The sequence below is a fragment of the Saccopteryx leptura genome, chromosome 2, assembly GCF_036850995.1.
Source record: "Saccopteryx leptura isolate mSacLep1 chromosome 2, mSacLep1_pri_phased_curated, whole genome shotgun sequence".
NCBI lineage: Eukaryota > Metazoa > Chordata > Mammalia > Chiroptera > Emballonuridae > Saccopteryx > Saccopteryx leptura.
In genome coordinates this window covers 271,933,981-271,947,779 of record NC_089504.1, presented here as the reverse complement: position 1 = coordinate 271,947,779, position 13,799 = coordinate 271,933,981, and the positions used below count along the sequence as shown (strand labels likewise).

At 40.4% G+C, this 13,799-nt stretch overlaps 1 protein-coding gene across 4 annotated transcripts in view; it reads left to right on the top strand.

Moving 5' to 3' along the window:
- Positions 1 to 346: 346 nt before the first annotated feature.
- The window catches only part of RCOR3 (REST corepressor 3), a 49,977-nt gene continuing 36,524 nt past the window's right edge, over positions 347 to 13,799 (top strand). For 2 of the 4 annotated variants that reach the window (XM_066361819.1, XM_066361817.1), the window contains exons 1-3: positions 347 to 566; positions 984 to 1,040; positions 12,128 to 12,205. In XM_066361819.1, coding sequence (XP_066217916.1) covers positions 401 to 566; positions 984 to 1,040; positions 12,128 to 12,205 — 301 coding nt within the window. In that variant the 5' untranslated portion in view covers positions 347 to 400. Of the gene's footprint in view, positions 570 to 983; positions 1,041 to 12,127; positions 12,206 to 13,799 lie in introns of all 4 variants that reach the window. The other 2 variants (XM_066361818.1, XM_066361816.1) reach the window with 1 other exon arrangement.

Sequence of the window (13,799 nt, the reverse complement as noted above, 5' to 3'; positions counted from 1 at the left end):
CCGGCGGCGAGCGGGGCTCCCCCCCCCCCCAGGCCTGTCCCTCGCCACCCCTCCCCGCGGCCGGAACCTCCCTGCGGGGCGGAGTGATACTGGCGGCGGAGTAGCGCGCGGGGAGACCGAGCGGGGCGCCGGGGACCGCGCGGGGCGGGAGGCGGGCGGAGGGAGGAGGGGAGAGAGGCGGGGCAGGGGCGGGTTGTTGTGAGGCGACTGCGCTACTGCCGGACCGGGGCGGTTATGGCGGCTCCATATTAACACCCTCCTCCTCCTCCGCTGCCGCCGCCGCCGCCGCCGTCTCCTCCTCCTCCTCCTCCTTTCCCTCCCGCCCGCACTCGTAAGCGATCTCCCCCTTCACCCTGACGCCTACCTCTTCCCTTCACCTTTCCCCCTCCCCTCTTCTACCATGCCCGGCATGATGGAGAAAGGGCCTGAGTTACTGGGGAAGAACCGATCGGCCAACGGCAGCGCCAAGAGCCCGGCGGGCGGCGGCGGTAGCGGCGCCTCGTCTACCAACGGCGGGCTGCACTTCTCGGAGCCCGAGAGCGGCTGCAGCAGCGACGACGAGCACGGTGGTAGCCTCGAACTCCTCCCCGCCAGCCCGCCTGCCCCCCTCCCTCTTCCCCTCCCCCAGCCCCCTCCCTTCGCCGCGCTCCCGCCCTCCCTCCCCTCGGAGCCCGGGCGCTGCGGTAGCCTCGAACTCCCGGTGCAGTGCAGCAGCACCCCCCCTGCGACCCCCGTCCCTCCGCCCTCGACCAATCCCCCGCCCTCGCCCCCCCCCCCCGGCTCCCCGCCCCCATCCTCTGCCATCTCCCGAAGTGCTCGGAGTTAATATCTTCCCAGCCATCCGCCGCTTCTTTCCTCCCTCCAGCAATTTTTATATTTTATTAAGTGTCTCTTTTTTTTTTCTCTCTCTCTTTTCTTTCTTTTCTCTTTCTTTTCTTTTTCTTCTTTTTTCTATCTCTTTCTCTTTTGGCATTGCTTTGCAGATGTTGGGATGAGAGTCGGAGCTGAATACCAAGCCCGGATCCCTGAATTTGATCCAGGTAGATATATTTGCTTAGGCAAAATCCTGTCTCCCCTTTCCTGGGATTGGTTTAGGGTGGAAGGGGTAGAGGGCGGGCGGGGTAGGGGTCCGTGTGTGCGATCGGGAGGGGATGCGGGGCTGGGATGGACAGGCATCTCTGGCGGGGAGGCTGTCAGGCTTGGCAGGGCTGTGACACAGGGCGTGTGGGCAGATGTGTGCATTGCAAGGTTAACATGGTTTCTCTGGAGGCCACTTGCGCGCTGGTGGCATCGCCCTTCTGCCCCCTGCGCTTGGGGCGAGGTCGGGAGAGCAGAGAGATGGCCCTCGGCTGCTAGGGGGTCCGTGGTCCAGGGAGGAGCGACTCCTGCAGTGCCGCGGGCTGGAGGAGAGGCTGTGTAAGAACCATGCCAATGTCAATTGCCAGCCACCGGCCCTCGGGAGCGGAGAGCCGCCGCGCTCCGCGAGGGCGGCGGATGCTCAGGCTGCTGTCACTAGTCGAAGCCCAGGGCGATCCTTCCCCGACCCGTGCGCACCAGGGATTTTCTTTTTCCTTTCTTTTTGGCTAGGTGGTGTAGCTTTGCTCGCGACAGTTCCGCAGAGTGTAGGAGCCGGGGTGAGAAAGGGATGAGGGAAGGGGGTGGGGAAGAGCCAGAGGCACACACCTCGCCCGAGAGCCAGCCCTAGGAAGTCAGACCACAGGACAGTGGCAGCAGCTGCCAAGGAGACATTTTCTCCCGGAGCAGCCAGGTTCCAGCGTCCTCTGCCAACCCAGCTTGCGGGCTCCCTGTCTACTTTTCTCCAAACAGGCTCTCTGGCGGTCACGGGATTTCAGCCTGGACAGGGATTGGGTGAGAGTTCCGCATATGGAGGCGCCCTTGCTGGAGCCTCTCGTTGTGGAGCGTGTTTCCTTCTCCCCACCCCACCCCAGACCCTCTCCAGTTCAGGCTTTGGGCAGACTTTGAAGGGGCTGGTGTATGGGTCAGTTTTTTTGCACATTGCCCGCTCGTAATAACGTTACGTTTGTGTCGGACCCTTGCTATCTGTATTAGATATTAATAGGGTTTAGTTATATTTTCTTGGGGGAAATAGAATGTTTATTTGATAGTATAGCTGGGTATTTCCATTCTTCCCATACTAGTTATGGCAGTGCAAAATGATATTCACTGACCATTTAAAGAGTTTTAGGTAGCATCTCTTCCTGGTCCGAGAGAGAGAGAGAGAGAGAGAGAGAGAGAGAGAGAAAGAAAGAAAAAGAGAGAGAGAGAGGGAGAGAGCGAGAGAGAGAGAGAGAGAAATAATGGGTATTAAAAGAATTGTCAGTGCAGGCTGTTTTTCAAAAGGTAAAAATGCAAGAATGCTCAGTAGATCTGGGTTGCCCTCTAAATGACATGGCTCTTAATACATTTTATTCGAAAGCTATTGATGTGGGCTTCAAATAATTTTCAGTGTTTTGTGAAAATGTCTTTGATGTAGCTAGTAGGTGAATGACACTTTACATTACTGTGCTATCTCAGGTTTTAGCAAGTCATTTGTAAAGAGCAGGCTTTGGCTTCTGAGTTCAGTTCCCAGCTCTTATTTTAATGCTCTGAGCAGGTCACTGGTCTTCCCTGGGCCTCGGTTTCCCTAGTTACAATATGGAAATAAAAAAATATTTCCTGGAATTCTTGCCAGGATTACGTGACTGGGCAATTATTCAGTAAAGATTTAATTTCATAATTAAGACAGATTCTGCATACATTTATACTTTTTTGAATTGGGGCTTTTGTTGGTACTCTGCTTTTTTGGGGAATTGATAAAGTTATTTTTAAATTAGAACTTGGCAGCCAGAGATTTTGCCTAATTATTTCATAGGTTAATAAACCTATCTTTTTTGCCCTGTTAGTTAGGTTTATGTTTCATAGACAACTATACACAAGGTAATTAGGGGTCTTATGTTTAAGAGCCAGACTTCATACTGGAACAAATTTATATGTCATGGTCTGATCATTGTATTTTTTTTTTGTTTGTTTCATAATAGATTAAGTACCAGAACAGATTTCAAAATTTGAAAAATAATTCATTAAAAATGAGGACTTTTCAGGTGGTTTTACATGGCCACTATTGGGATTATCTCATTTACTTCATAATCATATTTTGCTTATTTTGAACCTAAGAATATTAGTGTGAGGGGGATCACTGAAACATTACTATTTTTTAAAATTATATTTTCAATTTATTTACTCAGACCATAATTGATACTCTCTATTTTATAATAAAGATAAGTCACATTCTTTAAATTTACCTATTTATTTTCTCCTTAATCTCCAGCAGAAGAATACTGAACCAGAGGGTACATCTAAAAGCCAGTTGCCATTTAAACCTTAGTCATTTGGCTCTTAAACACAAGACCCCTAATCAGCCAGTATATAGTTAGTTGTCTATGTTACAGGCAAATCTTTTCAAACAAATGTAGATGGTCAATTATTAGATTTTATAAGGAGATACTGAGCCTCTGTGCCATTCACCATAGTACCACTGCTTTATTCTAAGTGTTATACTGTTATGTGAAGTTTTTATTTCTCCAATTTAATGTAATTGGGTGAAAATTTAAACATATTTACTGAGAAAAGAAGAGATTTATTAGTGATAGATACTGAGATTTGGTCAGCTTTTTTCTCTTTTCTTCTTTTTCATACTTCTATATTTTCTTAGTGTGTCTTCATAGAGATTGTTCACCCATAGGCATCTAAGTCATTTGGAAGAAAAATTCCTTAGTTGCCAAGATTATTATGATCAAAATGTAGAACAAGTAGAGGATTTTTTTGTGTGTGTTAGATATTTTTATTGGAGGAGATGATGTTGATAGAAATTAAACAGAATAAATTATTAAATGACTTTTAGAAAATAAGAGAAGTATTGACATTTAAGTTAGAATTACTGAAGAAGTTATAAGATTAAGAATAGTTTACATCAACAGACCATTGCTAAGAATGCATTTATAAAAATTTAATACCTGAATTTCTGATTATTTTCTTCCCAACTTCTATTTAGTGCCTAGTGACTGCGTATATCACAAGGAATGGTTTTGTGTGGTGATTAAGAGTCCTACTTCTCAAATGCCTTTTAGCTAATATGCGTAGTGACCTGGGATGGACTACCTGATGTATCCAGGCCTTAGTTTTCTCATTTGTAAAGCGAGATAATGTTAACTATATCACAAGATGAAGTAAATTTAATGTATATAAAGAAGGGTTTTTCAAAATAATTTGCCTGCCTACATACACATAAAAAAAGAATTTTGAGAAAACAGATTCACATATTTTCAAGTTGACATTTATCATTTGTCACTGAGTTTAAATAGGTGGGAAGTGTAATCTTCAGTCTATTGAAAATATTAACACTTTGAAATAAAGCTGTTGTATCCTTACTTTAAATGTATCCAGTTAACTATAAATACTAATGTGATCGTATCTATTCTATAAAATATATGAACAGACTCCCAACAGTCTGAAAGTCTTTGAAATTATTTTCATGCATTTTCCCCACAGATTTTATAATGTATTTTTTGTGCCCGAAAGTGCTTTATTGATCACCTGTCTTAATTTCTCTACCACCATAACATGTATTCTTGTGACTAGAAGGTTCTAAGTGTTAAATCTCTTTTGGCTTGAGTTATTATATTTAATGCATAATTGATTAAAATTCTAATAGCTGTGTGCCTCGAGTAAAGGAGGGCTTTGCTGATAGCCTTTGGCACTATAGAGGTTTTAAATTTTTAGGCAGTGAACTCCTATAAGGCTTGGGAAGAGTGAGAGACCTACCTTTTTATTTTAGTAAGAGAAAGGCATTTATGAAGAAGGTCGAAGTAGAATGAGCTGAAGCTTATACTGCAGGTAAGGTCTCAGGCAGGTTGTCTTGAAAAAGAGAACACAGGGAGGTTGAAGGTCTGAATTTGATATCCATAGCTTATGTACCTCTTAGAAAGTCTTAGTTTTACCCCAGTGTGAAATTGGTGAATTAAGTATATAATTCAAAGCCTAGTTTATAAATGGTAGAATTTCATATTTGGAGTATCTTAATATTTTTAATATTAAATTCTTTATATAGAATATTTGTCCCATGATTTTTTATATTAAAAGTCTTAAAGGAAATTTAAAAAAAGATTTTTATTTTCGTACTTATTTTAAAATTTGCTATTGGTGTGGAAATTCTAGCTTATAGTATTTATGTATAACCTACTCACATCCTTCCTTACACTTTAAGTCATTTCTAGGTTACTTTATATACCTAATGCAATATAAATGCTATATAAATAGTTGTTATACAATATTGTTTAGAGAGTAATGAAGTGAAGAAACTATGTGTTTAATATAGATGCAACCGTCATAGACCTCACTACGTAGTACACATCCTCAACAAGGTACCATATTTTTGCAAATATTATATTTTTGATCTCATGGGTGATTGGATTGGCGATTGTGGTACTGATGAATACAGAGGACCGACTGTACTTTTGTTTTATAAGTTGTTGGTTTTCCCCAGTTGGTCTCATAAATGCACTTTACCAACTGAAGTTGAGATCTAAAAAATTTCAAAGGGATTAAACTTTTTTTCCCCATTGATTTTTCTCATTGAGAGAGAGGAAGGGAAAGAGAGAGACGTGTCAACTCGTTTCACTTAGTCGTTCCATTTAGTTGTGTGCTCATTGATTGCTGCTCTGTGCCCTGACCGCAGGTCAAACCCATGACCTCTGGTGCACCTTTATCCACTGAGCCATCCGGCCAGGGCCAAGGGATTAAGCTTTTAAGTGTTTTATTTAATATTTTTTAAAAATGTTCAATAGTTTTATTTTCAGAATTGTCAGGCTGCTATATAGTCTTTTGAAATTGCCGTAGTTTGCCACCTAGGTTTTGGTTGGTTGGTTGGTTGGTTGGTTGTTCTTTTTAATCAATTTAGAAGTTAGAATGCTTCTAAGGCTTGGTTATTTTGTTTCTGAGTCAAGTTTGATTCTCAGTATTCATGAATATCAGGCAGTTTTGAGATATAATCTTCAACATTGTTACAGATAAAAGCAATAGAAACATTGGGTTTGTGTTCTTTAAATACACTGCTCACAAAAATTAGGGGATATTTTATTGCTTCATATTCATTTTTGAAATGTCCCCTAATTTTTGTGAGCAGTGTATTTTGGTTCATTTTGACTTTTGTAAATGGAATGCAAAGCATCCTAGGAAGTAAATTGTTTTACTTTCTCATATTCTTTTATAGAAGAGGAATCAGGTTTATATGTCAGAAAAGGCAAAAGGTCATTTCAGCTGTTTGATCTCATTTTCAAAGTGTTGGTAAGAAGGGACATCGGCATTCATGTTAGAGCCGCATAGGGTTTTATTCATTCAAATTTTTATTTGATTGATAATGTGAGAAAAAGCCCTTCCAGAGCAGAGAAAGAGGGGAACTTAAGAAAGAACTGTTTTCAATAAGCATGTACTTGTGATAGTACTAGTCTTATATAATGCTTACCATTTGCCAACCACTTTCTGTTAATTCATTTAAGTTTTTAACAACTCTGTGAAGTAGTTGTTCTCATCATTCCTGTTTTTAAAGATGAGTTAAACTGAGAGACACATAGATTAAGTAAATTTGCTCAAGGCGACAAAGCTAGGAAGTGGCAGAGCAGAGATTCAACCTTGGAGTCTTGATCTATAGCTTAATCATTATACTAAAATGTCTCTTATTTTTTGTGAACATCAGTCATCTCTTGGACCTCATTGATGATTAGGATTGAAAATGTTGGAGTCCAGTTCAGTAGTTAGGGAAAGACCATTGTGAAATGACTAATTCGGCATTTTCTGCTACGAGACACACTCACTCTACACATGCACCCTTACATCCGTGCTAGTGAGCTGTTAGTCTGGGTACCAGTTTCTGTCAGATGAAACCCTTAATTACAGTGCTAAGAGTTTGGGGAAAACAACTATTCTTCATGAGGGAAATATTTTTTAAAATTAATATTTGCTTAAGAAAAGATATTTAATGAAGATACTTTAATTCAGACCATCTGTATTGCCAGAATCAGATGCAAGGAAATGTTTAAATATTAAGCATGATTTGCTATTAAGACTTGAAACTGAATGGAAACCTTTGTTGCAGACTATGTTTAATTAAGTAGGATTTAACTTATCTTACTGTCACAACCCATTGTGAAAAAATTAGTTTCATGTTAAAGGAGTGAAGTTTAGGATACTCACTTGAAATAGCAATAGAGTTTATTAATTAAATAAAGGCTTCTGACCAATTTAAATAGTATGTCTATGTTATATCCATTGAATGATTTGGCTCTTTTGCTTTTGTATTTTTATTTTATGTGGTTAAAATTAGAAATATCTTTTATTTTTTAGCAAGAGAAAATAAAATAATACATATATATGTATGGAACTGCCACATACATGATAGAGTCCAAATCTCACATGCAGGAGAGGGTCAGAGATAGACAGAGATTGAGGTGTAAGACATTCTAATCTAGGGATGAAGTATTGAGCCTCTAAGGGTCATAGCAGGAGGATAAGAAAAGCAGATATTTAGTAAATAAAAGTATGCCCTGTCATGTAGATGGGTCAAAAAGGTTATTGCTGATAATCTCTTATAGGTAAGGCCTCTTCAGATTCTTGTAGGCAATTAATGGGGTAGGGGGGGGCAGAAGTTTCTCCTGAGGCTGTGGCTAAAGTTGCCTCTAGCTCAAAACAATCTTCATACCATAGAAGCACATCGTGGGGTGACTCATCTAGATTCCACAGTCCCCTCCTTTGAAACGTCCCTGGAAATTTCGCATTCCAGAATTTGGGTTGGTAGATTGTTCTACATCATTAAACCAGTCTCAGTCTTGAGAAAAATTCAGTCTAGGTATACAATTGTGTCTCATTTCAGAGGTGGTGATTTGGGTGGGCTCCCAAAGTTAAGCCTATGGTACAAGCAGTCAGGTATTTAATAAGAGGCATCTTTATGGAAACAAAAGAAAAAGAAAGGTTAGTGATTGGAGCAGATTATAATCTTTGTTTCTGAGTGCTGAAGGCAGGCAGTCAAGAAAATGTCTAGATGCCTGTCCTGAGTCATCTTCATATGGAGGGAAGGCAGGCAGTTCTTGCCTCAGAGTCTTCTGTCTGCAGTTTGAATGTCTGGTGATCTTTCTGCAGCAAGCACAGATTGTCCATAGATGAGCTGTGGTTGTGTTTTATCAAATTGTCCCACTTTAGCTTTTATGGCCTTGGAAAGAGGGCAGTTTTAGTTCTCAGTGATTCCAAGGCAAAGGGTGGGAAAATGAAAATGTTTGGAGGGCAGCAGCCAAATATTTAAGAAAACTAGAAAACTCAGGATTCAGTCCCGTTTATAGGTAGAAATTTTTTTTCAAAAAACTCAGGACCATGAGCAGCACTAGAATCTAATATCTACAAAGGTCGATTGAAGCAATTTTTCTCTCTAAAATCACCCCCTCTACCAAAGATAAACAAATTAAGACTTAATTTATTTGTAGAATGAGTCTAGTTTCAATAAACTTGGCCTGATTATATGTATAAGTTCAGCAAGAAAAGTAATGAACCACATAGGCTCTTTTAACTTTGCTTTGCTGGAATTTTCCATAAGGACTCTTCCACCTTACTTAGTTAGAAAGGTCTCTCAAAGCTGAGAAGCCAAATCGCATATTTGCCATGAGACTTTGCCTATAGTACCTATAGATTTGGGGTTAATTCCTCTCCTCAAGGTACCCAATGTATACTGAAGTTCTTCCCTTGAATCTCCCAGTATGCAACCTTTATTCCTTACCTGGAAAGACTACTATGAATCATGTAGGCAAGGTGCCAGGCTGTTTTTCCAAGGAGCTTCTATTGACTTCCAAAGTCAATTTAAATTCCTTATAGCTTTCTGGTCTTATGTGAGCCTGTGCATGTCTCTTTCAAATATGACATTCCAGTGAAAGCCCTGTGTCCTGTTATAAAGAGAACTGATTTTTACTGAACTTCTGCAGACAGACATTGCCTTGAGAATAAAAATACTCATTGAGAGCTTCCAGAGTTTGGAGGGATTAATTAAAGAAAGAAAAAAATGTTTCATACTGCTTACAAAGGTATAATTTACCAAATTACTCTAGGTTACTGTAAGAGAAAGAAAAATTTCCTTATATGTGAAAAACAAAAGGTTTTATTTATCTGTTTATTTTTCAGAGTACATTTATTAAAGGTAGGAATAGTGAAACAAGGAGGGGCTTAAGAGAATTCTGAAGTGCCTGGCCACTGGCGGTGGCACAGTGGATAGAGTGTCAGACTGGAACACAGAGGACCCAGGTTCGAGACCCTGAGGTCATCAGCTTGAGCCTAAGGTCGCTGGCTCGAGCAAGGGGTCACTCGGTCTGCTGTAGCCCCCCAGTTAAGGCACATATGAGAAAGCAATCAACGAACAACTAAGGTGCTGCAAGGAAGAATTGATGCTTCTCATCTCTCTCCCTTCATGTCTGTCTGTCCCTATCTATCTGTCCCTCTCTCTGACTCTCCCTGTCTCTGTGTGTATGTCTCTGTCTCTCTCTCTCTCTCTCTCTCACACACACACACACATACACACACACACACACACACACACCAATATGGAGAATTCTGAAGCAACAGGAGAGTCTAAGAGGGTTTGCTTTAGCTCTGGAAATTTGAAATAAATGAGCATTGTGGGGCTGCTTTGGCTCTCTGGGAAGAAAGAAAAAGGCTTTGGAGACAGGTTCAGGGGCTTAGCCTGGGATGAGCTGCTATGACCCATTGCTCCCCTGGTTGCAAGTCTCTTGGGTACCCATAGAGCTTAGAAGATGCACTCCTGTGGGGGGGAAAGAAGGGGAAGGGAAAGGCAGAGGTCTGCTCCTGGGAGGGGGAACTCACCTGAAAGAGTTTAAAAATCAACATTTCAGCCCTGGCCGTTTGGCTCAGTGGTAGAGCGTCGACCTGGCGTGCAGAAGTCCCAGGTTCAATTCCCGGCCAGGGCACACAGGAGAGGCGCCCATTTGCTTCTCCACCCCTCCCCCTCTCCTTCCTCTCTGTCTCTCTCTTCCCCTCCCGCAGCCAGCGAGGCTCCAGTGGAGCAGAGATGGCCCGGGCGCTGGGGATGGCTCCTTGGCCTGTGCCCCAGGCGCTAGAGTGGCTCTGGTCTCAACAGAGCGAGGCCCCGGAGGGGCAGAGCGTCGCCCCCTGGTGGGCGTGCCGGGTGGATCCCGGTCGGGCGCATGCGGGAGTCTGTCTGACTGTCTCTCCCCGTTTCCAGCTTCAGAAAAATACAAAAAAAATCAACATTTCAAGTTGATAAAAAGTCATAAAATTGTAACCCTTTTCATCTGTTCGTTCAGTCCTGTTCTGCTTGAGTCATTTTTTCCATTAGTTCTCTCAACCTTGCCTGATTATTGAGGGTAATAAGATCAATCATAAATCCAAGAAGTTTGCTAGTCTGCCCATTAAAGTTCATGTGATTTGCTCAGTGTAGTGGGTACTCCAATAACTAGAGATTTTGGAAAGTATCCCCAAATGGGAAACATTTTCTAATAGTTTATTTGCCACTATGAGGGCATCAGCCTTGTGGCAAAGGGAAAGCTTCAGCCCATCCAGAGTACATACACAGAACAACACAAACCTGTTGATAACTCAGACCAAGTGGCAGTTGAGTGAAGTCCAGCTTAGTGTACTATAGTGGATGAAGGAATGCAGAAACTTAAAAAAATGCCAGCAAATCAGGAAGAACCAGTCATCTTGCGTTCCCCGTAGACCTGACTATACATTTAATTAAATATGTATTTTAATATTTGTTTTTAAAAGACATTAAAATTTATTTTTATTGAATAGAAATTTTAAATAATGTACTTCTAACGTGCACTTTGCTAAATACTTGGCTCCTGTTTTTGTTTTCTTTTATTAAAGATATTTATGACAAAATGTGATAGTATTGCTTTTAGATCTATTTTGCAATTATGATTTTTCTAATGCTTTGATAGTGTTCTCTCATTTCTCTTTTCTCCATCCTTAATTTTTCCTTCTAGTAAAAGACAAAATTTTAACACTTTTAGCTCTTTTGTCAGTAATAGTGTATCACTGTCTAAAGTTTGTTGACTCCACAGTAATGATGTATAATGATTCTCCAAAAATAAAAATAAATTACATTAAGTTATTGCTTTATAGATAGCTCCTCTAGATTGAGATTATAGTAGTAGTTCCTTTGTCCCTGGAAATTAATGTTCTGTATTCCAAATACCTTTTAACTTTTAAAATGATTACAGTTTAACTTCAGATTTCTCTTAATATTTTATGTGAATAATTTTGAAGTTCTGGCCATTAGTTGATGTTTGCTATCAACACTTCATAAATAAAAATCATAAAAATTAGACACAAGTATTTAAAAATTACAGTAATCTTGTCATTTAGATGTAGGGCAAAACAGTTAACACTTGAGGTATTCTCTATAGTTTTAAAAGAATTTTTAATGAACCTGACCAGGTGGTTGCCAAATGGATAATAGCATTGGACTGGGACACAAAGGACCTCAAAAGGACACATTTTGTCATTGGGTTCGAAACCCAATGTCGATGGCTTGAGCGCAGGGTTGCTGGCTTGAGTGTGGGATCACAGACATCATAGACATGACCCCATGGTCACTGGCTCGAGCCCAAGGTTGCTGGCTCAAGCAAGGGGTCACTCTGCTGTAGCCCCCCCTCCTCAGGGCACATATGAGAAAGCATCAATGAACAACTAAGGAGCTGTGCTTAGAAGAATTAATGCTTCTCGTCTCTTTCCCTTCCTGTCTGTCCCTGTTTCTCTGTTAAAAAAAAGAATTTTTAATGACTCCTAAGTAATGTATACAAGGTTAGGTTAGAGTTATTATTTTAATTTAAAGGGGTAAGCGTCTTTTGTTTATGAAATTTTCTTCATTTTCATAAATGGGATATTTAATATTTTTAAGGTAAATCTGTTTTCCTTCTATATTCCTATACTTTGTTTCTTTGTCCTCTTCTACAAATACTGTACTAAAATAGAAATGAATTAACTTTGTTTATACTTATTTTGAATATAAATAAAAAGCCAACATATTCAAAGTAATTAATTTTTTCCCCAGGTGCCACAAAGTACACAGATAAAGACAATGGAGGAATGCTTGTATGGTCTCCATATCACACTATCCCAGATGCCAAATGTAAGTTTTCTGAAATTGAATGTTCATGTCAATAGGGATCTATCAACCAATTCAAAATGCAATTTGTATTTGTTTTGGAGTCTCTTAGATTTTCATAAGAAAAACCAGTTTGTCTTTGTTTTGTGTTTTGACGGAGGTTGTTATATTAGAATGTTTTTCCTTTTGAAAGGTAGTGGGTTGATCATTCCAGTTTGTGTCAGGCCCAGGAAGACAGAGGAAACCTAGGATCTGATGGCATTGCTGCTTAAATCCTCAAGCAGGGGAGGGAGTTACTATGTAGACATCTGCACAGGCTTTTCCTCAGTGTATGGAGATGTAAAGAAATGAAGAGCCCACTATCATTACCATTTTAAAGAGGAAAGGGGAAAGAACTGACTTCAGCAGCCATCAATCAGGTCATCTTTGCCCTCCATTTCTGGACGGAGACCTTCTGGATCATTGACCATGCACTTCTTGAATCATGGTGTGGCTTTAGACTTCAATGTGATGTAGCGGACCTGATCCTTTGCGGCACATCAGATATAGGAAACGTGCAGGTAACAAAACTAAGATCCCCATCCCTCCATTTAGTTATCGTTGAATTTACTAAAACAGACTACCGCCCAGCAGCTATTCTACCAGCTGTGAAATAAGCTTATCTTTGAAAATATTTACTAAATCTTATAGCTGTCCCATGAAAAATAATGATTGTGTATATACATAGGAAGTCATATTTATTGATGCAATAAGGGAACTAAAAATTGAAAACTGAGTGATATTCTGCATTCCTGATCATCCTTCCCATTTAAGAGCTTTAGAATACTAGCAAAAGGTCTAGCTGGTAATCTCAAAATTAAATGCTCTTGAGGCATTCTTAAACAAAAACATGAAATTCCAGCTGGCCTCGATCTGTGTACTGAGAAACCTGAAAGAGATTTTTCAGGCTTCTTTGGTTCAATCCTCATTATAGGCAAAGGTTTTCATTCACAGACTGAGTCAGGGTGTCATTGACTTTTGCTGTTTTAGCACTGTTTTTATACAATGGTGTCTTTCTTAGCAAAGTGGTAAACAAAATCTAGAGAGCCAACATTTCCTGGCTGTACGGTGTCCACGGGGACTGTCCATCGGAAGATCTAGTGCTATGCATTGGAATCACTTGGGGAGATCTTTCTTTTTTTTCCTTTCTTTTTTAAAAATTTTTTTGAGAAAGAAAGAAATATCAATTTGTTTTTCCACTTATTTATGCATTCATTGGTTGATTCTTTTATGTGCCCTGACTAGAATCAAACCCGCAACCTTGACTTATGGGGATGACACTCTTAACTGAGCTACCCAGCCAGAGTACCTAAGGGTACTTTAAAAAAGCAAACACTGCTGATGTTGGTCTCTATAAAACCAATTCAATCAGAATTTTCAGAGATGGAGCGTGAACTTCCTTACGTTTTACAGTCTCCTCCACTGACTAATGCATAGCCAGGGTTAAGAACTGCAGGCTGATTGTTTTGCCTTCTATTTATAGGACTGTAAGACATTTTCGTTAAATTCAATCAGCATATATTTAGACCTGTCATGTGTATTATGGGTTCTAAACAAAGTATAACATTTGGATTTTCTG